The sequence below is a fragment of the Phyllobates terribilis genome, unplaced genomic scaffold, assembly GCF_046119375.1.
Source record: "Phyllobates terribilis strain yellow unplaced genomic scaffold, ASM4611937v1 Scaffold_2__4_contigs__length_985480577, whole genome shotgun sequence".
NCBI classification, from domain to species: domain Eukaryota; kingdom Metazoa; phylum Chordata; class Amphibia; order Anura; family Dendrobatidae; genus Phyllobates; species Phyllobates terribilis.
The window spans coordinates 781,392,821-781,414,335 of record NW_027362762.1 but is presented as its reverse complement, the minus strand read 5'-3'; the positions used below and the strand labels follow the sequence as shown (position 1 = coordinate 781,414,335).

At 43.6% G+C, this 21,515-nt stretch overlaps 1 protein-coding gene across 2 annotated transcripts in view; it reads left to right on the top strand.

Moving 5' to 3' along the window:
* Window positions 1-21,515, top strand: part of LOC141228928 (interleukin-5 receptor subunit alpha-like) — a 115,220-nt gene that overhangs the window by 60,764 nt on the left and 32,941 nt on the right. Inside the window, exons 9-10 of one of the 2 annotated variants that reach the window (XM_073667364.1) lie at window positions 9,040-9,148; window positions 9,526-9,613. In XM_073667364.1, the coding sequence (XP_073523465.1) occupies window positions 9,040-9,148; window positions 9,526-9,613 (197 nt within the window). The remainder of the gene's footprint in view (window positions 1-9,039; window positions 9,149-9,525; window positions 9,614-21,515) is intronic. The other variant, XM_073667365.1, reaches the window with a different exon arrangement.

The window sequence follows — 21,515 nt, the reverse complement described above, 5'->3', positions numbered from 1 at the left end:
CACATATTGTTGTGCTTGCTTATTTTCACTAAAAACGCACAAAACCTGTTCACACATCATGTTTTTTTACTACCCATTACTTCCTATGGGTGAAAAAACTCTGAAAAAACGCTGAATTAAGTGACATGCTCTATTTTCCAAAAACCTAACCAAGGCACAAAATATGCAACAACAAAAATAAAACATGATGTGTGAACAGAGAATTCTGGTTTCTCATAGACTTTTCTGGTGCTGCAAAACGCAGCTGAAAATTTGCATTAAAAAATCTGCAGCAAAAAATGCTGAAAAACCCAACATGTGTAAACATAGCTTTACATCCAAAGGAGGAGAGAGTGAAGTGGCTTTTTACAGAGACCACCATTCAATAGTTTATATACACCGTTAAAGAACAACATAATTTTTTTTCTTCTAAACACTGCATGAATCCCACAGCATGAAGGAAACAAAGTTACCACCGTTACCAGTGATGTAAGGAATTATACAACCCCTGGCAAAAATTATGGAATCACCAGGCTCGGATGATGTTCATTCAGTTGTTTAATGTTGTTGGAAAAAAAGCAGATCATAGACATGGCACAAAACTAAAGTCATTTCAAATGGCAACTTTATGGCTTTAAGAAACACTAAAAGAAATCAAGATAAAATATGTGGTACTCAGTAAGGGTAATTTTTTTCAGATCAAGCAAAGTGAAAAAATTATGGAATCACTCAATTCTGAGGAAAAAATTATGGAATCATTAAAAACAAATACACAAAAGAACACTTCAATCACTCCAATACATCACTAGTATTTTGTTACACCACCTCTGGCTTTAATAACAGCTTGCAGTCTCTGAGGCATGGACTTAATGAGTGACAAACAGTACTCTTCATCAATCTGGCTCCAACTTTCTCTGATTGCTGTTGCCAGATCAGCTTTGCAGGTTGGAGCCTTGTCATGGACCATTTTCTTCAACTTCCACCAAAGATTTTCAATTGGATTGAGATCCGGACTATTTGCAGGCCATGACATTGACCTTATGTGTCTTCTTTCAAGGAATGTTTTCACAGTTTTTGCTCTATGGCAGGATGCATTATCATCTTGAAAAATGATGTCATCATCCCCAAACATCCTTTCAATTGATGGGATAAGAAAACTGTCCAAAATATCAATGTAAACTTGGGCATTTATTGAAGATGTAATGACAGCCATCTCCCCAGTGCCTTTACCTGTCATGCAGTCCCATATCATCAATGACTGTGGAAATTTTCATGTTCTCTTCATGCAGTCATCTTTATAAATCTCATTGGAACGGCACCAAAAAAAGTTCCAGCATCATCACCTTGCCCAATGCTGATTCGCGATTCATCACTGAATATGACTTTCATCCAGTCATCCACAGTCCACGATTTATTTTCCTTAGCCCATTGTAACCTTGTTTTTTTCTGTTTACGTGTTAATGATGGCTTTTGTTTAGCTTTTCTGTATGTAAATCCCATTTCCTTTAGGTGGTTTCTTACAGATCGGTCACAGACATTGACTCCAGTTTCCTCCCATTCGTTCCTCATTTGTTTTGTTGTGCATTTCCTGTTTTGGAGACATATTGCTTTAAGTTTCCGGTCTTGATGCTTTGATGTCTTCCTTGGTCTACCAGTATGTTTGCCTTTAACAACCTTCCCATGTTGTTAGCATTTGGTAGAGATATTAGACACAGCTGACTGTGAACAACCAACATCTTTTGCAACATTGCATGATGATTTACCTTCTTTTAAGAGTTTGATAATCCTCTCCTTTGTTTCAATTGACATCTCTTGTGTTGGAGCCATGATTCATGTCAGTCCACTTGGTGCAACTGCTCTCTAAAGTGTGATCACTCCTTTTTAGATGCAAACTAATGAGCAGATCTAATTTGATGCAGGTGTTAGTTTTAGAAATGAAAATTTACAGGGCGATTCCATATTTTTTTCCTCAGAATTGACTGATTACATAATTTTTTTCCTCTGCTTGGTCTGAAAAAAATTACCCTTACTGAGTACCACATTTTTTATCTTGATTTCTTTTAGTGTTTCTTAAAGCCATAAAGTTGCCATTTGAAATGACTTTAGTTTTGTGCCATGTCTGTGATCTGCTTTTTTTCAACAACATTAAACAACTGAATGAACATCCTCCGAGCCCGATGATTCCATCATTTTTGCCAGGGGTTGTATAAGGGTGCTGTCATAGGCTCTGGAAATCCCATTACCAGTAATAAATTTAGCCTTTTCCTATCACCTATTACAGCAACAGCTGAGAGATTTACAGAGAAACTTTAAACTTTGGGCAGGGCCACAGCCTGTAGAACCCTTCTCCTAAGGCTACAGACCCACTATTTGGTCAGTATTCGGTCAGCATTTTTTCTCAGGAGTGGGAGCCAAAACCAGGCGAGGAACAATCAGAGAAAAAGGTGTAATAGAAACAAGTCACCAATTCTGCATTTATCACCCACTCCTGGTTTTGTCTCCCACTCCTGAGAAAAAAATACTGACTGAATACTGACCAAATACTGATAGTGGGGCCGTGGCCTAAAGGAAAGATCAGCAGAAGATCCCAAATCAAGGCTATAGTGTCTATAGAAGGTGCAAGGTGAAGAACGTGTCACAGCTTTACATATTTGCTCAGTGGAGACATCTGCTCTCTCCACCCAGCAGGTTGAAATAGCCCTAGTAGACTGAGCTTTTAGGTCTCCTGGAACTGCCCTATTATTTGCAGAATAAGCTAACCTTTAATCCATCAAGCTAACATGCTTTTAGAGGCTTTAAGACCTTTTTTTTTTTTAAAGAACCCTGAAAGGAAATAAAAAGCGACTGACATCTTTACCAAGTTGTTGCAGCTAAGTTATACTTTGACTTCTCCTAACATCTAAAGTGTGATATTGTTCTTCCTTTGGATTCCCAGAATTAGCAAAGAAAGAAGGGAGCAAAATCTCCAGAATTATGGAACTTGGAAGCTACGTTGGGAAGATAGGCCGGTTTCAGAACTACCCTATCTTCTGTAAACAGAGAACTAAAAGGCAAAGCTTGAATGTCACTAAAGCCCCCGTCACACTAAGCGAGATAGCTAGCGAGATCGCTGCTGAGTCACAAGTTTTGTGACGCAACAGCGACCTCAGCAGCGATCTCGCTACGTTTGACACGTAGCAGCGACCAGGCCCCTGCTGTGAGATCGCTGGTCATGTCGAAATGGCCTGGACCATTTTTTGATCATTGAGGTCCCGCTGGGTAGCATGCATCGGTGTGTTTGACACCTTACCAACGACCTCGTTGGCGACTCAGAACTGAGAAGTCGTCCCTCATCGAGGTCTGAATCGTCAGAGTAGCTGCTATGTGACAGGGTCCCAACGACTGCCGACATCGTTATACGGGTCGCCGTATCGTTGCTGCATCGTTGGGAAGATCTGACTGTTTGACATCTCACCAGCGACCACATAGCGATGCAGCAACGATCCCTGCCAGGTCGTATCGTTGTCGGGTTCGCTGTAGCGTCGCTAAGTGTGACGGTACCTTAACTTTCCATGCTGAAGTCAGGGCCACCACGATTACAGTCTTTAGTGTAAAGACTTTAAAAGATGTAAAATCCATAGGTTCAAATGAAGGCTTTGTTAGAGCCGTGAGCACCAGATTCAGATCCCAGGGTGCCATCTTTGTATTGGAAATGGGCTTAGATCCAAAGCTCGCCTTAATGAACTGAGAAATCCACTGGTTATTGGCCAGATCATAGTTATATAAAGCACCAAGAACTGATACCTGGACCTAAGAGCACTAGTGGATAGTCCTTATTCTAGCCCCTTCTAGAGGAATTCAAAAATGGTTTTGAGCTGTACTCTGTCCTCTACACCTGCCCCTGAGCTGTTCAGAAATTCCTTGCATGTCCTGCCATATATTTTTGTCATTATTGCTTTCCTCCTTTCTATCTTTTAGAAGCTGGCTTTCAAATTCCATGCTATTAAATGCAGGTTGGACACTTAGAGAATGTAGAATTGGACCTTAGAACAGTAGCTCTGGAATTTCTGGCAAGATCCATGGCTTGGTGACTGACATTATTCTCATCCAGGAAAACTAAGGTCTCTTGGGCAAAAACAGAGCTACCAGGATAACCCTTGCCCAACATTCCCTAATCCTTTTTAGAATTACTGGGACTAGCATCATAGAAGGAGAGGCATATGCCAGACCGAAATCCCATTTGAGCAGGAAAGCATCCATTGCCCGCCGCTATTCCCTGGGATCCAGTGAACAGAATTTTTTCACCTTCCTGTTCTGTGTGTCTGCAATAAAATCTATGTCTGGAAGCCCCCATAGATCCATAATCTAATTAAACACACTCCGACTTAGAGTCCACTGCCCATGTTTCAGTTGGATAGGGCTCAAAAAATCTATTTGCAATTCACTTCCCCCTTAATGTGAGGTGCTTTTAAAGATAAGAGGTGAGACTCTACCATCCAAAGATCTGATCAGACAGTGTCATTAGGGATCTAGACCTAGTTTCAAACTGATGGCTTATGTAAGCTACAGTTACCCTGTTGTCTGACAAGACCTTTATGTGGTGACCTTGTGTAAATGAAAGGAGCGTTCTTAGAGACTGCACTTACTGCCAAGAGCTTCTTTCAGTTGCAGGAATCAGATCTTTCTTCCCTCATCCATCAGCCCTGGCCCAGGAGATTTACCAGATGTATCCCCCATCCCAGAGAGCTTGCAACTGTAGCAATGACCCACGATATCTGATTCATCTAAGGAACTCATCTGTATACATTTTTTATCTCCAACCAGAGGAGAGATTGAGCCGCCGTTGAAAAAAAAAGAAAATTTTTCCAGCCAGCTTCAAAGCAAATTTGCCACCCATTGCAACACACGGGTGTGTATCTGTGATGATGCTACTACTGGAATGCAGGAGGTTACAGTTCCTTACAGTGATATTACCTTCCTTGTGACCAGATTGCTTATTAATTTTGAAACTTACCAGGACACTTTCCTCTCCTCCTTCTCCCTTGATTTACTGAGTCTAGTAGAAGACCGGGTAAGACATGCGCTTTTTTAGGTTCTAATCTTGATTTTTTTTTTTTTTAATTGAGTACCCAAACCAAACCTTATCAAGGTTGCCCTTAATTGAGTTCTGCAGCACTCGAAGGATATGTCCACAATCAGGAAATCGTAGAGGTAAGGCAGTGTTTCCCAACTCTGGTCCTCAATAGCCACCAACAGGTCATGTTTTCAGGATTTCCTTAGTATTACCCAGGTGATAATTGTATCATCTGGACAGGCAAGAATTCCATCATCTGTCCTATACTAAGGAAATCCTGAAAACATGACCTGTTGGTGGCTCTTGAGAACCGGAGTTGGGGAACCCTGAGGTAAAGTATCACCAATGCTCCTTTCTTTCATAGCGAGTTGTCATTTCTGCTATAAGCTCCATAAAGCCTCGAGGGCCCATTGACAACCGAAGGGAAGGGCCCGAAACTGAAAGTCTGATTTCTCATTTTATGCTGAGAGTTACTCCCTGGAATTTTTGATGTTTCATTTCTGATGAAATATGATAGTACATGTCCTTTAAATTCTAGACTACCATATAGCAATCTGAAACCAGGAGTTTTATAGCCGATCTAATAGATTCCATTTTAAATTATCTAACTCTCAGGAATCTGTTCAGCGTCTTCAGGTTGTAGCAAAGCCAGGTAGGACTGGGTAAGATACTGGCAGGTTTTCATTAGGGGCACCTGGGGAGCTCTGCACATGATCAGGCTAGGCGTTCACCTTAGTCAGACTGCTGGAAAGCAGAGCAGGCTGGATGTATCTCAGATCCGAATAGAGAGACAGGCTAGAGACTCTCCCTGAGATGAGTCTGCACAGGGCCGTGTGCAGAGAACCACAAGTATCAGTGGTTGCTATGACCAATAGCTGGTTGTTTAGTTAGCACCTGGACAAGGATTTATGTTTATGATCTTCCTCCCACCTCCATGGTGCTGTGTAAACTGCAGAAAGCAATAAAACTGCACTTATTTGGACCAAACCCGCATTGGCTGTATGTATGCTACTTAATGCCTGCCTATCTTTGAGAGAGAATCCCTACAAGGTTTATTATTGACCAGAAGGTTGCATCCGGTACTAAAACATAGGGAAAAGTGGAGCCCCTCTCTTTCCTATCCTGGACCTATGTGAGGACTTTTTCCTCTTACATGATGGAAATGTTAATATCACCTGCTTTTCCCAAGCTATCATCCAATACTGGTCCAACAGATATTCTCCATAACAGGGAATGAAGCAAAGTCTGGAGTTTGACTAAATGCCCACAGGCCAGTGTTCCCACCATAGAGCTTGAAGAGCCGCATTAGACAGAGCCACTAATTTAGCTGCTAACCGCATCTGAGCATAAGCCAGAAATGCTGCCACCCTCTACATCATAGTAATAAAAAAAACAAAAAACCTTGCTGTTAATAAATAAAAAGCAAGTACATTTAAATAAAATAGGGTTCTTAGTAACACTGTTTTTGATCAAAAATAGTATGAAAGCTATCCCACCAGCGACAAGGTGAACCCGCATTTACAGTCATATGAAAAAGTTTGGGCACCCCTATTAATCTTAAGCTTAATGTTTTCTTAAAATTGGTGTTTTTGCAACAGCTATTTCAGTTTGATATATGTAATAACTGTTGGACACAGTAATGTTTCTGCCTTGAAATTAGGTTTATTGTACTAACAGAAAATGTGCAATCTGCATTCAAACAAAATTTGACAGGTGCATAAGTATGGGCACCTCACCAGAAAAGTGACATTAATATTTAGTAGATCCTCCTTTTGCAAAAATAACAGCCTCTAGTCACTTCCTGTAGCTTTTAATGAGTTCCTGGATCCTGGATGAAGGTATTTTTGACCATTCCTCTTTACAAAACAATTCCAGTTCAGTTAAGTTTGATGGTCGCATGGACAGCCCTCTTCAAATGATCCCACAGATGTTCAATGATATTCAGGTCTGGGGACTGGGATGGCCATTCCAGAACATTGCAATTGTTCCTCTGCATGAATGCCTGAGTAGATTTGGAGCGGTGTTTTGGATCATTGTCTTGCTGAAAGATCCATCCCCTGCGTAACTTCAACTTTATTACTGATTCTTGAACATTATTGTCAAGAATCTGCTGATACTGAGTGGAATCCATGCGTCCTTCAACTTTAAGCTTAAAACATTAAGCTTAAGATTAATAGGGGTGCCCAAACTTTTTCATATAACTGTATGTGCTGCATGTAAACCAAGCTCAAATTTTGTGTTTTTTTCTTTGTATATTTTGCATTCTGTGCACACCTGGGTGTGGCCTCCCTTCCTAGAGCTGGATAACACATTTTAAAGCTTCCCTTGGCTGGTGACCCCAGTTTGGGACCGGAGCCTCAGTCTGCCCTTATTCACACAGAGGTCAACTTTGATACATGGTAAGGTTTTTGATCATAGTAATAGTAGCTAAGATATTTTCCCCTGCTGTTTTAATATTTAGTTGGCCTTTCAACCAGTACAGCCATGCCATCAGAGACCTGGCTGTACATGTTTCTGAAATAGATCGTTTAAAATAACCTACAGAGGATTCCCAAGCTCTCTTCTGGAGACTTCCACCTCCCTATCAAGGGGCCTTTTAGAGCTCCCATATTTTCAAAGAGTAACATCGCCTATCTTGATGCTTCTGAAATGTCCACATCAAATTTACATTCAATTTACATATAGCCAAGGAATCCTCCTCAGGGGATATTTGCACTCTGTGGATGAGGGTAAAAATCCCTTCCTTTCAGGTTTTTTTTTAACTCCTTTTGATGAGTCATTTACAGGAAGGGTTCTCAGCTCCTCCAGATAGTCTTGTGGAGAGAAGACTGACATAACCTCTCTTTGCATCAACAGAACCAGGGATTCTCAGCCAGATTCCCAGGCTGGTATTGGTCCCGCCTCAACTGTGTAGCGGCTGCAATCTGGCCAAGGAAGGCCCATTCAGTTTTGAATGGACATTGACATCCTTAGTTTGGTAACCTTGCCTTGTACAGTGAACATTCCCTGAACTTGTTTTTTTGTCACACACTTCCTACGTTTTCCCTAACAAGGAAAATGACAAGAATCCCCAATTTCAAGGTGAACATTCACGGAGGTCACTTACCACTCAAAAGCCATTTTGGTATGGGATTATGAGGAGGAATCATTTCTTCCGATTGATCCCCTTTGGAGGCTGTGGACTCATCCATCCTGCTGGTGCAATCCAACTTTCCTGGCACTGCTGCTGGGGAGGGTCTTCACAAGCTGTCACGTAGTCGGTCCTCCTATGGGCTTATCGCAGCTTTCATCCGGCCGTCAATACACCACCAAACAGAGCACTGCCATTCAAAATCGGTGACTCCCCTGCCATACCCTGGAAGTGGATCCATAATTTCAGTGTTCCTGATGTCTACAGTGTGCTTGTGATCAGGGTGCACTTTCACAGATCGGCATGCCTTGAGCATGTGCAGGCCCAGGACAATGCGGCGGCTGGCAGACATATCAGTTTACTATGCCGCCACCGTCCAGCGTCCACTCACCAGCTGATTGGTCCTGAAGTTACCGGCGCACTCATCATTAGGACATGCTTTCACAAATCTGCGTGCCTTGCACATGCACAGGCACGGGACAAGGTGGCGGCTGGCAGACACATCAGCTGATTTCCCCTTTGGAACTGTTGTGGTGCCTCTAGGAGCCACCTGTTTCAGCCGCAGCAGTGCCATACCGCTACCCAGGCGACCGGGCCAGGGCAAGTCTTCATGTCTCATGGCGATCATGCCTCTGGACAACTCCAGGATGTAGGTTCCAACACCAAGGACAGGAAACCAACTGATGCAGTGGAGAGGCGCCGCCCTTTTATTCTGTAGGTTTCCTGTCCTTGAAGAGTGGAATTCTTCTCTCAGGTGGTGCAGTCATAGGTGATAGGAAGAAAACTATTGAAAACTTAGCTACCCTTTACATGGTGTCTTGTAACTGATGCTTCAGCATGTTTATTGGTGTTTTACCTTATTTTCTTTTCATTCTAGATGCTCCCAAAAAACAGCCAGGAAAACCTGAAAGAATATTGATTATCTTATTGGGGCTCTCTGGCTTTATAATCTTGCTTACAATTATTATCGGCATTCTCTACAAGAGGTAACATTTCATTTTTAATAAGAGTATAAGTAAATGTTGGCATAAATATAACGAGATGACTAAAAAATAATGTTCAAATTAATGGACATAAAGTTTGTAAGATTATTTCTGTCTAAAATGTATTTAGCTAGTTCAATGGAAGCTGTAGAAATCCGTAAGCAATTCCTTAGCTGCAGGCAGCTGCAGTTGCAAGCAATTTAGTAGGAAGGAAAATAAATTCTGAGTATAATGCCATTCATGCAGCCACTTAAAAAAAAGGAAAAACAGAAGAAAGAGTCATGGAAATGTCATGCAGCAAAAATTTTGTATTTAGCCCATGCCAAATTTTTCAAACTTTTGAAATTCAATATCAATAGCAGAGATCTGCGTTCTTCTAGGATATGCAAGAGTTTTTTTCCTTGGATTCCACAGCCGAAAAATTACTTGGAAGAAACCCAAGCTTGCAAAACAATTGAAGTTATTCAGGTAAGTGTTTTTGAGATAACAGAATGTAATCTACCATGTGAGATAGAGGACATTGCCTTAGTATATTTTGGGGAGATTTTACAATCCGTAAAAATTTTAAGTCACTTTTGGAGCGTTGCCATTATCTGAATCAAATTTCTCAAAAAGTATCACAATATTTGATAAATTTGGTGCATCTTTGGATATAACACTTCGGTCTTAAGCTATTTCCTCAACACAATTACATAACACATCTAATAAGGCGAGAACTCTGACTTTTAAAAAGTCACAGTTCCCATCCCCTTTTGGAAATTGTCAAGATGGGTGTAAAATAAATAAAAAAAATCTAAATTTTTTAAGCAAAAACAATATGCTACTAAATTTGCAATTGTTATGCCAACATACTGGCAGAAAAGTCTTGATAACTTTGCATATGCATTTAAGTATTTAGTGCTGAGGGTTGTCCAAAGCCTCCTAAATCTCCTAAAATGTCCTATATTCTAGTTTTATCTAGCGCATGAATGGAACCATTTCACAAGTGTTGTCTCGAACAGGGTTTTTTTCACAAATGCTGATCTTGTATTCAAATGAGACTAAAAGTTGTAGCTGCAACGTTAGATTTTGTCTGATCAGATTCAGTTTAGCTCAGTGTGAGAAAATCTGCTGCTAAATGCTGTATTATATGAGGACATCTGCAATGCAAGGTACTGGAAGAAAATGACACTTACCTAGTGCACAATATATTTATCATATGGCTATATCATGATTGCTTCTAAAATATAGAAAAAAATTGCATTTTAGTGGTAGATGCTCTAGGTACCAACATCTCCATTCCAAATATTTAACACAGCAAATAGGTTTCTAATTAAAAAAAAGTCCCAGTAACCTTTCACTTATATTAACTACTTATATGTATGTTGTGAATACCTTATTTGTTGTACCTATTTTTAATTTATGATTTTAGTTAACTAATAGTGATGAGCGAGCGTGCTCGCTCCTGCTCTGCACTCGTCCGAACATCTCACTGCTCGAGATGCTCGGCAAGTACTTCCGGGATGTTCGGGTGGGAGCTCAAGTCCCCGCCCTGAATGTTTGCCTCTGTTCTAACAGGGATTGCCTGCCACTCACTTTAATTTCGCAGCCATGTTGGTTGTGGCATTACAGTGATTGGCTGGCCGCACAGCGTCATCAGGTCTATGTCAGACCCGGTGACCCTATGCTCGTCACAGAAGAGCAGGAAAAACAGACAGCGTCCACTTCAGGGTGTCATACGGATAGAAACCTTATTTATTCTGCCATGTCAAAAAGACCACACAACGTTTCGACTCCAAGGAGTCTTTATCAAGTGCATACACATAGTCCAACATGGTGGCCATATATAGTGTGGTGAACAAACATAGACCAATCACTACACAAGGCCCACCGACTAAAACATCATCATATACATATAAAATATCATACATCAGAGTATTTCAAAATATACACAAACATTATAGCAATATATCGTTACATAGATAGATGGAACATATAATGCTTAACAAGTATGTAAACATATTTATCTTAGGTGTAAACCGCCCACTAACCAATCAGTGAGATGCATCATCGTCCCGGACACCGATCACCAATCACCTTATGTAGGGTCATAGATGAACAACCTTCATACTAAAAATATATATCACCTGGTGGCATGGATAAAATGAACCAATCCCCTCATAGAGCGTGTTATGGATCCGGATGGTGGAAATTCTGTGCTGCGGTGCAAGGAGGGACCAGAGGGGCGTAACTAGGTATCAACTCGGACTGACCAAGGTCATACGGCGGTTCAATCGACTCCGTGACCAGGGAAGGACCAAGCAGAGGGACCAGGTGCTACTCTGGGCCAGACCTTGTATGAGAGCAGGTGACTCCCACGGGTCAGAAGGCAGGGACTGACCGGTACAGCAGATGAGCATGGCAGGCAGGCTGACGGGTGATCCGGGTAGATGGACTGGCAGACACGGCAGGTAACAAGCAGGAGCCTCCAGGTAGGCTGGCTGGTAGGCACGGCAGGTAACAGGCAGGTGCTTCCAGGTAAGCAGGGGGGCAGGGCCCATAGACAGACTGGCGGACTGGACTGTAGACAGACGGTCGGGCTGGAGAGTAGAAAAGCTGGCGGACAGGACTGGTAGTCAGGCTGGCGGACAGGACTGGTAGTCAGGCTGACGGACAGGACTGGTACTCAGGCTGGCGGACTGAACTGGTAGTCAGGCTGGCTGACTGGACTTGTAGTCAGGCTGGCGGACTGGACTGGTAGTCAGGCTGGCGGACTGGACTGATAGTCAGGCTGGCGGACTGGACTGGTAGTCAGGCCAGCAGCGGGACCTGAGGGCTGAAGCAGAGTTTAACACACAAAGCTACAACCTTGCACGGGCACCTCCATTTTGAAGGAGGTGCCTTTGATATAAGAGGTCCTCCGGCCATTGGCCGGGGACTCCTTAGGACGGCACGTGCAGCCCCTTTAAGAGGGAGGGAGCGCGCGCGCGCCGTAAGCACGGTGCCTGGGAAGCTGCGCACGCCGGCAGCAGCAGAAGCAGGAGAGCTGGAGGACGCCGAGCGGGGAGCACGGCGGTAAGAGGGACGGCATCTCTACCTGTCAGGGGGCAGAGACGCCGATACTACAGAGCGTCATCTCCATGGACACCAAAGAAACTATCACAACCTCCTATCCCTTGTATGTTATAAGTGCACAAGCTATCACACAGTGTATGCGGTCACATGACCGCACTCTGTAATTACCATGCCCAGGAACTGACATCACTGCCCACTTGACCCCTGCAACCATAGCAACCGGGATACAAACCCTACACATTGCACAGAATGTGGTCAAATGACCGCTACTGCAGCTATGTACCCGCCCACAGTCCTTAAAATCACAGTGCAGTCACATGACCACTACTACCGTGGTATATACACCCACAATCATATATTTTTAACCCATGCTTTCAAAAATAGCATGGAAGCGTGTACATCACTGGATGCTTACTGCGCAATTTCTATTAGTGAAGCAGGCAGATATAAACATGCAGGGATTGCATGCCACTCACTGTAATGCCACAACCATGTTGGTTGTGGCATTACAGTGATTGGCTGGCCGCATAGCATCATCGGGTCTACATCAGACCTTATGCTCATCACAGTCTATGCTTCATACAGACAGAGTAGGGAGAGATGCAGCTGAGTGAGGGAGAGAATTGGCAGTTTATTAGTTAGGTATAGGTATTCCACAGCAAGATATACAGTGGTGGCCAAAAGTATTGGCACCCCTGCAATTCTGTCAGATAATACTCACTTTCTTCCTGAAAATGATTGCAATCACAAATTCTTTGGTATTATTCTCTTCATTTAATTTGTCTTCAATGAAAAAAACACAAAAAGAATTGTTCTAAAGCCAAATTGGATATAATTCCACACCAAACCTAAAAAAGGGGGTGGACAAAAGTATTGGCACCCTTTGAAAAATCATGTGATGCTTCTCTAATTCGTGTAATTAACAGCACCTGTAACTTACCTGTGGCACCTATCAGGTGTTGGCAATAACTAAATCACACTTGCAGCCAGTTAACATGGATTAAAGTTGACTCAACCTCTGTCCTGTGTCCTTGTGTGTACCACATTGAGCATGGAGAAAAGAAAGAAGACCAAAGAACTGTCTGAGGACTTGAGAAACCAAATTGTGAGGAAGCATGAGCAATCTCAAGGCTACAAGTCCATCTCCAAAGACCTGAATGTTCCTGTGTCTTCCGTGCACAGTGTCATCAAGAAGTTTAAAGCCCATGGCATTGTGGCTAACCTCCCTAGATGTGGATGGAAAAGAAAAATTGACGAGAGATTTCAATGCAAGATTGTGCGGATGGTGGATAAAGAACCTCGACTAACATCCAAACAAGTTCAAGCTGCCCTGCAGTCCGAGGGTACAACAGTGTCAACCCGTACTATCCGTCGGCGTCTGAATGAAAAGGGACTGTATGGTAGGATACCCAGGAAGACCCCACTTCTTACCCCGAGACATAAAAAAGCCAGGCTGGAGTTTGCCAAAACTTACCTGAGAAAGCCTAAAACATTTTGGAAGAATGTTCTCTGGTCAGATGAGACAAAAGTAGAGCTTTTTGGGAAAAAGCATCAACATAGAGTGTACAGGAAAAAAAGAGGTATTCAAAGAAAAGAACACGGTCCCTACAGTCAAACATGGCGGAGGTTCCCTGATGTTTTGGGGTTGCTTTGCTGCCTCTGGCACTGGACTGCTTGACCGTGTGCATGGCATTATGAAGTCTGAAGACTACCAACAAATTTTGCAGCATAATGTAGGGCCCAGTGTGAGAAAGCTGGGTCTCCCTCAGAGGTCATGGGTCTTCCAGCAGGACAATGACCCAAAACACACTTCCAAAAGCACTATAAAATGGTTTGACAGAAAGCACTGGAGACTTCTAAGGTGGCCAGCAATGAGTCCAGACCTGAATCCCATAGAACACTTGTGGAGAGATCTCAAAATGGCAGTTTGGAGAAGGCACCCTTCAAATATCAGGGACCTGGAGCAGTTTGCCAAAGAAGAATGGTCTACAATTCCAGCAGAGCATTGTAAGAAACTCATTGATGGTTACCGGAAGCGGTTGTTCGCAGTTATTTTGGCTAAAGGTTGTGCAACCAAGTAATAGGCTGAGGGTGCCAATACTTTTGTCCAGCCCATTTTTGGAGTTTTGTGTGAGATGATCAATGATTTGATTTTTGCTTCATTCTCTTTTGTTTTTTTTCCTTGCAAGCAAATTAAATGAAGAGAATAATACCAAAGAATTTGTGATTGCAATCATTTTCAGGAAGAAACTGAGTATTATCTGACAGAATTGCAGGGGTGCCAATACTTTTGGCCAGCACTGTATATATATCTCATCTAACAGTCTAAGGACTAATCCAGCTGCATATATTATTACTGGTGATAGCAGGAGTTAGGGTATGTGCAGACGATCAGTGTTCACTGCGGATTGGACGCAGTGCAAGTGTGCTGAGTGCAATCCGCAGCGGCCAGATGTTACAGCATGGTGGATGGGATTTATACAAATCCCATGCCCACTATGCGTTTGTGGCACACCCGTGGAAACTGACTAGTCTTTCCAGACCGGAGCATGTCAGTTTCTCCTGCTGGTCCGCATGCGGGCTTTCCCCATAGACCTAAACTCTATGGGGAAAGTCTGCATGTGAGAAAAAAAAAAAAGAGGCTGACGCTCATTTGCATAATGAGCTGAAGCCAGAGGCGGCTCCTCCGCAGCCTCGGGGCCGCAGCTAGCTCCGGATAGTCTGCACATACCCTTAGGCAGGCAGAATTTGTGGACAGTGTATACAGCAGAATAGGGTCCATTGACGTTCCGTCTGCTCTGCTGCTGTTACAGATATCCATAGCCCTAGATATCAGGGGTAATTTTTTTTTTGCTTACAATCCTAATTATTTGCGTAAAAAGCAGTATAGTACACCACTTTTACTGCTTGATTCGCTTGTTAGCAGAATACAGCCAGATTTGTTTAATTTTATTCACATTGCTGTATTGTGGAAGCAGAGAAACTTGTCCATCATCAGATGTGATCCGATATTACTTCCGTAATAATCGTGACATTTTTTGGAGTGTGCCAAATATTACCCTCCATTTCAAGTCTGCCAGCTGTGTGTTGTTGAACCTATTCACACTTGGTCGCTGACCGATACCACAATACAAGGCCACTGCCTAAAACCATGGTCATAACGCATGATCCCATATTACTGCGGTTATAATACAGACATTTTGTGGAGCGTGGCAAATATTATTCTCCAATTAAAATAGGCAAGGCGCGTAGCACGGGACGGGGAAGTGGATGTGATGGTGATGGTGCACGCAGAGGACGAGGCCATGGGCAAGATGAAACTGTGCCTGCTGAGGGAGCACAACATACACCCACATCATGTCAAACTACCTTCCTGTCCCAATTTGTAGGGGACCGCGGAATACCACTCTTGAAGCCAAAGCAGTGTGAAATGGTTGCTAGTTGGATAGCAGATAATGATTCCAGTCAGTTTGCCACTATCACTACCCTGTCTTCCACATGGACCAGTGTCAGTAGCCGTGAGTCTGGACCACATATTCTTCACCCTGATCCTCCTTCCCCCCACCATGCCGAGTGATGCCACACTTGAACACTCCGAAGAGCTGTTCACTTTTCCATTTATAGATTCGGGCCTCTCGCCTGGCCCGTTTCAAGCGAGGCAAGAGGAGATCGCATTTAGCGATGCCTAAATATTTGAGCAGCCACGGTCACACAAAGGCAATGATGGGAAACTGTCGCAAGAGGTGGATGATGATGATGATGAGACACAATTGCCACCAAGTCAGGAGGAGGCCCAGGGTGCGTACGTGGAAGACGAGGTGGTAGACGATGAAGTCACTGACCCAGTGAGGCATGGTGACATGCATAGCAAGGACAGCAGCGAAGAGGGGGATGGAGACATAGCACCACAACAGGCAGGAACAAGCAGTGGGTTGGCCACAGACACAAGGCGGGTAGCATTCAGTAGTCCCTACCCCAGTCCTTTGAACGCAGGCGCAATACACAGCCAATGACTCAAAGCTCACACTACTAAACTCCCACATTTCACAAATGCTTGCACTTGAAATATTGCCTTTTCGGCTCATGGAAACAGAATCTTTTTGCAACCTGATGGCGGTGGTCGTCCCTCAGTACTCAGTTCCCAACCGTCACTATTTCTCCTGGGTGTTACGCCCCTGCCTTACACAGGCACGTGTCCTAGAACATTACCCATTCCCTCAACAACACAGTTACTTGGAAGGTCTGCCTAACCACGGACACATGGACAAGTGCTTGTGGCCAGGGATGGTACATCTCACTGAAGGCACACTGGGTTAATATAGTGGAAGCCGGGACCCGGTCGGACTCTTGGACAGAACACGTCCTCCCGACGCCGAGGATTGCTGGCCCTGGGTCAATCAGGGTTGCCCCTACATCTACACCTCCTGCACCTTCTCAGCCTCCATCTCCGAAATGACCACATCAGTCACAAGCTGAAAGGACCGCAGCACTGCCTCGGCCAAGCAGCAACAGGCTGTGCTGAAGCTAATATGCTTAGGTGACAAACGGCACAGCGCTGCAGAGTTGTTGACAGCTATATAAGAGCAGGCAGATCTATGGCTGTGACCGCTGAACCTACAGCCAGGCATGGTCGTGTGTGACAATGACCGGAACCTGGTGGCGGCTCTGAAGCTAGGTAAGTTCACATACGTACCATGCCTGGCCCATATGTTCAACCTAGTGGTTCAGTGTTTTCTCAAAACCTACCCAGATCTGCCTGAGCTACTTGTCAAAGTACAATGCATGTGTGCCCATTTTTGGGCACACCTACAGCTTCCGCCGCCCTCGCCGTGCTTCAGCTTACCAACTGGTGTGCAATGTCACCATGCATTGGAACTCAATGTTGCAGCTGTTGGGAAGGATTTGTGAGCAGCAGAGGGCAGTTGTTGAGTACCAGCTTTAATACATACGTCGTTATTCGGGTCAGCCTCTGCACATAAGATCTGATGAGTAGGCATGGATGTCAGACACCTGTGTTGTCCTCCAAAACTTTGATGACTCCACCAAGATGGTGAGCAGTGATGATGCCATAATTAGCGTCACCATACCGCTTCTCTGTATACTGAAATGCTCGCTGCTCACAATTAAAGAGGAGGCATTGCAAGCGGAACACGATGAGATGGAGCAAGGAACCATACAGGGCGATTCCACACAGCCCAGCCTCATCTCATCCCAATGCGGATTCGGTGATAATGAGGAGGAAGAGGAGGAACAGGAGCTGGTTTCCTGCGCCACAGACGGTACTACCCACACAACTGTCATACCTTCTGTTCAGCGTAGATGGCCTGAGGAGAGGGAGAAGGAGGAGGAGAGCATGGACAGTCGTCCTCTTGGTCAGGACAGCGAAGTCTTGCCTGTTGGCAGTCTGACACACATGGCTGATTTTATGTTTCATTGCCTTTCCCGTGACCCTCATGTTGTACACATTTTGGGTGACAGTAAATACTGGTTGGTGACACTTCTAGACCCACGCTACAAGGAGAACTTTCTATCTCTCCTTCCCATGGCGGAGAGGCCTAATAAAATTTTTCAGCACCATAAGGCCCTTGTTGTGGAATTATTAAAAAAATTCCCATCTGAAAACGCTGATGTCATAGGTCACAGTTCATTGGACAACCAAGAAGTACAGGCGAGGGAGACACAAATACAATGCAGCAGAGGAAGAGGGACATTGTCAAAGGTGTGGGACAGTTTTCTCAGCCCCTCCCAGAGTCCAGGCCCTGATGCGCAGGGTACTCTGACAAGGTGAGAAAAGTTTGGGAAGATGCTAAAGGAGTACCTTGCCGATCATACCAATGTCCTCTGTGATTCCTCTGTGCCTTATAACTGTTCGGTATCCAAGCTGGACATGTGGCATGAACTGGCTCTCTAAACCTTGGAGGTCTTGGCCTGCCCTGCCGCTAGCGTTTTGTCAGAGCGGGTTTTTAGTGCCGTCAGGGATATTATAACTGATAAGCGCATCCACCTGTCAAATGGAAATGCTGACAGGCTGACTCTTATAAAAATGAACAAGGGCTGGATTGGGCCAGACTTCTCAACACAACCGCATGATAGCAGTGGAACATAAAGTCAAATCCAGTGTTTTTCTTGAGTGGGTCTATTCCCATGCACCTCTTCACACCCAGAGATGGGTATACACTTCCTGATTTTGTCTATTTTTTGTTGTCCTCCTCCTTCTCCTCATCCTCCTCCACCATATCACCAGGGAGACCGTGATGCAACAACTACATCATTTTTTTAAGGGTGTTTATGATGCCCATAGGAAATTTTTTATGTTATACAGTATGTTTATGTGTACCCCCCAGGGGTTATTTTTTCCTACCAGTATAGGAGACCCACTCCTTAACAATGGTAACAATTTTTTTTTAATGAGGACCTCCTCTACGTTTCTTCAAAGGGGTATTGGAGTGCGTCCAATTTTTTGGCAGTCACTGCATGGGCATTACCATTATAGGAGACCCACTCCTTTATAATGAGAACATTTTTTTTACTGAGGCCCTCCTCTATATCTCTTCAAAGGGGTATTGGGGTGCATCCAAATTTTTGACATCCCTTGCAGTCACTGCATATGCCATAACAGTAAAGGAGACCCACTCGTTAATAATGGGAAAAACAAAGCATAGCAGGCTGATGGCCCTCTAACAATAGTGGGGGCCGACTGCTGTCCCTTTAACAATAGAAAGGGCAGCCTGATGGCCCTGTAAAAATAGGCTTTGTGACTTTCAGATTGCCTCCTTCATAAATGAAACAGGATGTGTCTGATCATGTCTCACACACCACATGGGCAGATAAGGTAGTAAAATGTTAAAATTACATTTACTGGTGAATGCTTTTTTCACTGTTGAAAGCAATGTAAAAGTGCAAAAATGCATCAAAAACGCTACGTGTGAACATAGTACAAGGTGTGGAGGAGCATTTTTGCTGTGTTTTTTTTTTGCCTTATATACAAGTCACTTCCCTGGAAAGAATGAGGCTTAACGTTTTATCCAGGAAAATCCATTTTGGTTTTGTTTTTGTATGTTTTACTGTCAGTCCATAAAAGTGGCGTAATACTCTGACAACATTGTTCCCAGCAGTGACCTGGGAGTCAGAGATGCTTCCAGGGGTCTTCCCCATGCTGTTCCCATGTCATTTCAGCACTGTTCCCATTGATTTGGCCAATTTTTAGGCCCCCTGCAGACCTCCAGGATGGGGAAGCCGCCGGAAAAATGCTCGAGTTTCCCACTGACTTACATTGGGCTCATTGCTCGGGTCGAGAACCCGAGCATTACGATTTGCTCGACCCGAGCAATGAGCAACTGAGCATTTTAGTGCTCGCTCATCACTAGTCTTGAGGCAATCACGCCCTCAAGACAACTCCCATTCAACAACGAATAGACGGTATAGTTGTTTGTAATGAATGAATGATACATTTTAAATGATTGATGAATTAATGATGAGTTGCTAATATTAGAAATATCAATAAGGCATAGTGAAACAAAAGAGAAGGGGTTAATTTGGGGGTAGGAAGGGGAGGAGACGAAAAATAGATAAATGATAATTAAATGATAAAGGTCTCTCTCAAATGGATGACCTAAATGTACGGCAAGGTACAACAATGACTAGACTCCATGTTGACTTCCCATGCGAAAAAGAGCAAAATCCCTATATTTATAAAAGCGGTGCAAATGACAGCTGTTCATTCAATCCCTTCGAGAACACACAGTTTATCCTAAAGATCCACTCACATTCTTTTGTGAGTACAAATTCATTATAATCATTACGATTTGCTTGACCCAAGCAACGAGCACCCGAGCATTTTAGTGCTCGCTCATCACTATTAACTAATTAATATGTTGCACGGATAGCTAACAGTGTTTGCATGGTCTGTTATCATTTTGCCTGTTCCTGAAGCAAAGTTTTTTCGAAATTCCCTCGAAGAATACTGGGGTTAATTTTTTGCAGATCTCCTCCATTTGGCAGTTGCTGGGAGGTGGAACCTACTTAAAAGAGTTGTGTCAAGTTTTAAAGCTATCTCCTATCCTGAAAATACTGTTGAAACCAGAAGTTTACATACACTATATAAAAAGACACATATGCATGTTTTTCTCAATATCTGGCATGAAACAGAATAAACCTTTCCCCCTTTAGGTAAATTAGGATTACCATAATTTTTATTATTTGCCAAATTCCAGAATAATGAGAGAGAATGTTTTAAGTAGTGATGAGCGAATGTGCTCGCCACTGCTCGGTACTCGCTCGAGCATCACTGTGCTCAACAAGCTCGGCGAGTATTTCCGGGTTGCTCGGGCGAGAACTTGGGTCCCCTCCCTGCATGTTTGGCGCTCTTTAGAGAGCCAATGAACATGCAGGGATTGCCTGCCACGCACTGTAATGCTGTAGCCATGTTTGTTGTGGGCATTATAGTGATTGGCAGGCTGCAAAGCATCATCAGGTCTATATAAGACCTGGCGCCGCTATGCTCGTCAGAGTCTACCTCAGAAACAGGCAGAGTAGGGAAAGGTGCTGCTGAGTAAGGGAGAGATTTGCTTGTGTATAGTTAGTACAGGTATTCCACAACATATATATATATATCAATCTATCTGAACTAACAGTCCTTCTGAGGATTAATCCAGCTGCATACAGTATATCCAGTGATGATAGCAAGAGTTAGGCAGGCAGGCAGGGTATGTGGGCCCATTGAACATGCTGTTAGTATAGGTATTCCACAACATATACTGTATGTATGTATATATATATATATATATATATATATATATATATATATACACATTGCTCAAAAAAATTAAGGGAACACTCAAATAACACATCCTAGATCTGAATGAATGAAATATTCTCATTGAATACTTTGTTCTGTACAAAGTTGAATGTGCTGATAACAAAATCACACAAAAATCATCAATGGAAATCAAATTTATTAACCAATGGAGGCCTGGATTTGGAGTCACCCCCAAAATTAAAGTGGAAAAACACACTACAGGCTGATCCAACTTTGATGTAATGTCCTGAAAATAAGTCAAAATGAGGCTCAGTATTATGTGTGGCCTCCACGTGCCTGTATGACCTCCCTACAACACCTGGGCATGCTCCTGATGAGGTTGCGGATGGTCTCCTGTGGGATTTCCTCCCAGACCTGGACTAAAGCATCCACCAACTCCTGGACAGTCTGTGGTGCAACGCGACGTTGGTGGATGGAGCGAGACATGATCTCCCAGATGTGCTCAATCGGATTCAGGTCTGGGGAACGGGCGGGCCAGTCCATAGCTTCAATGACTTC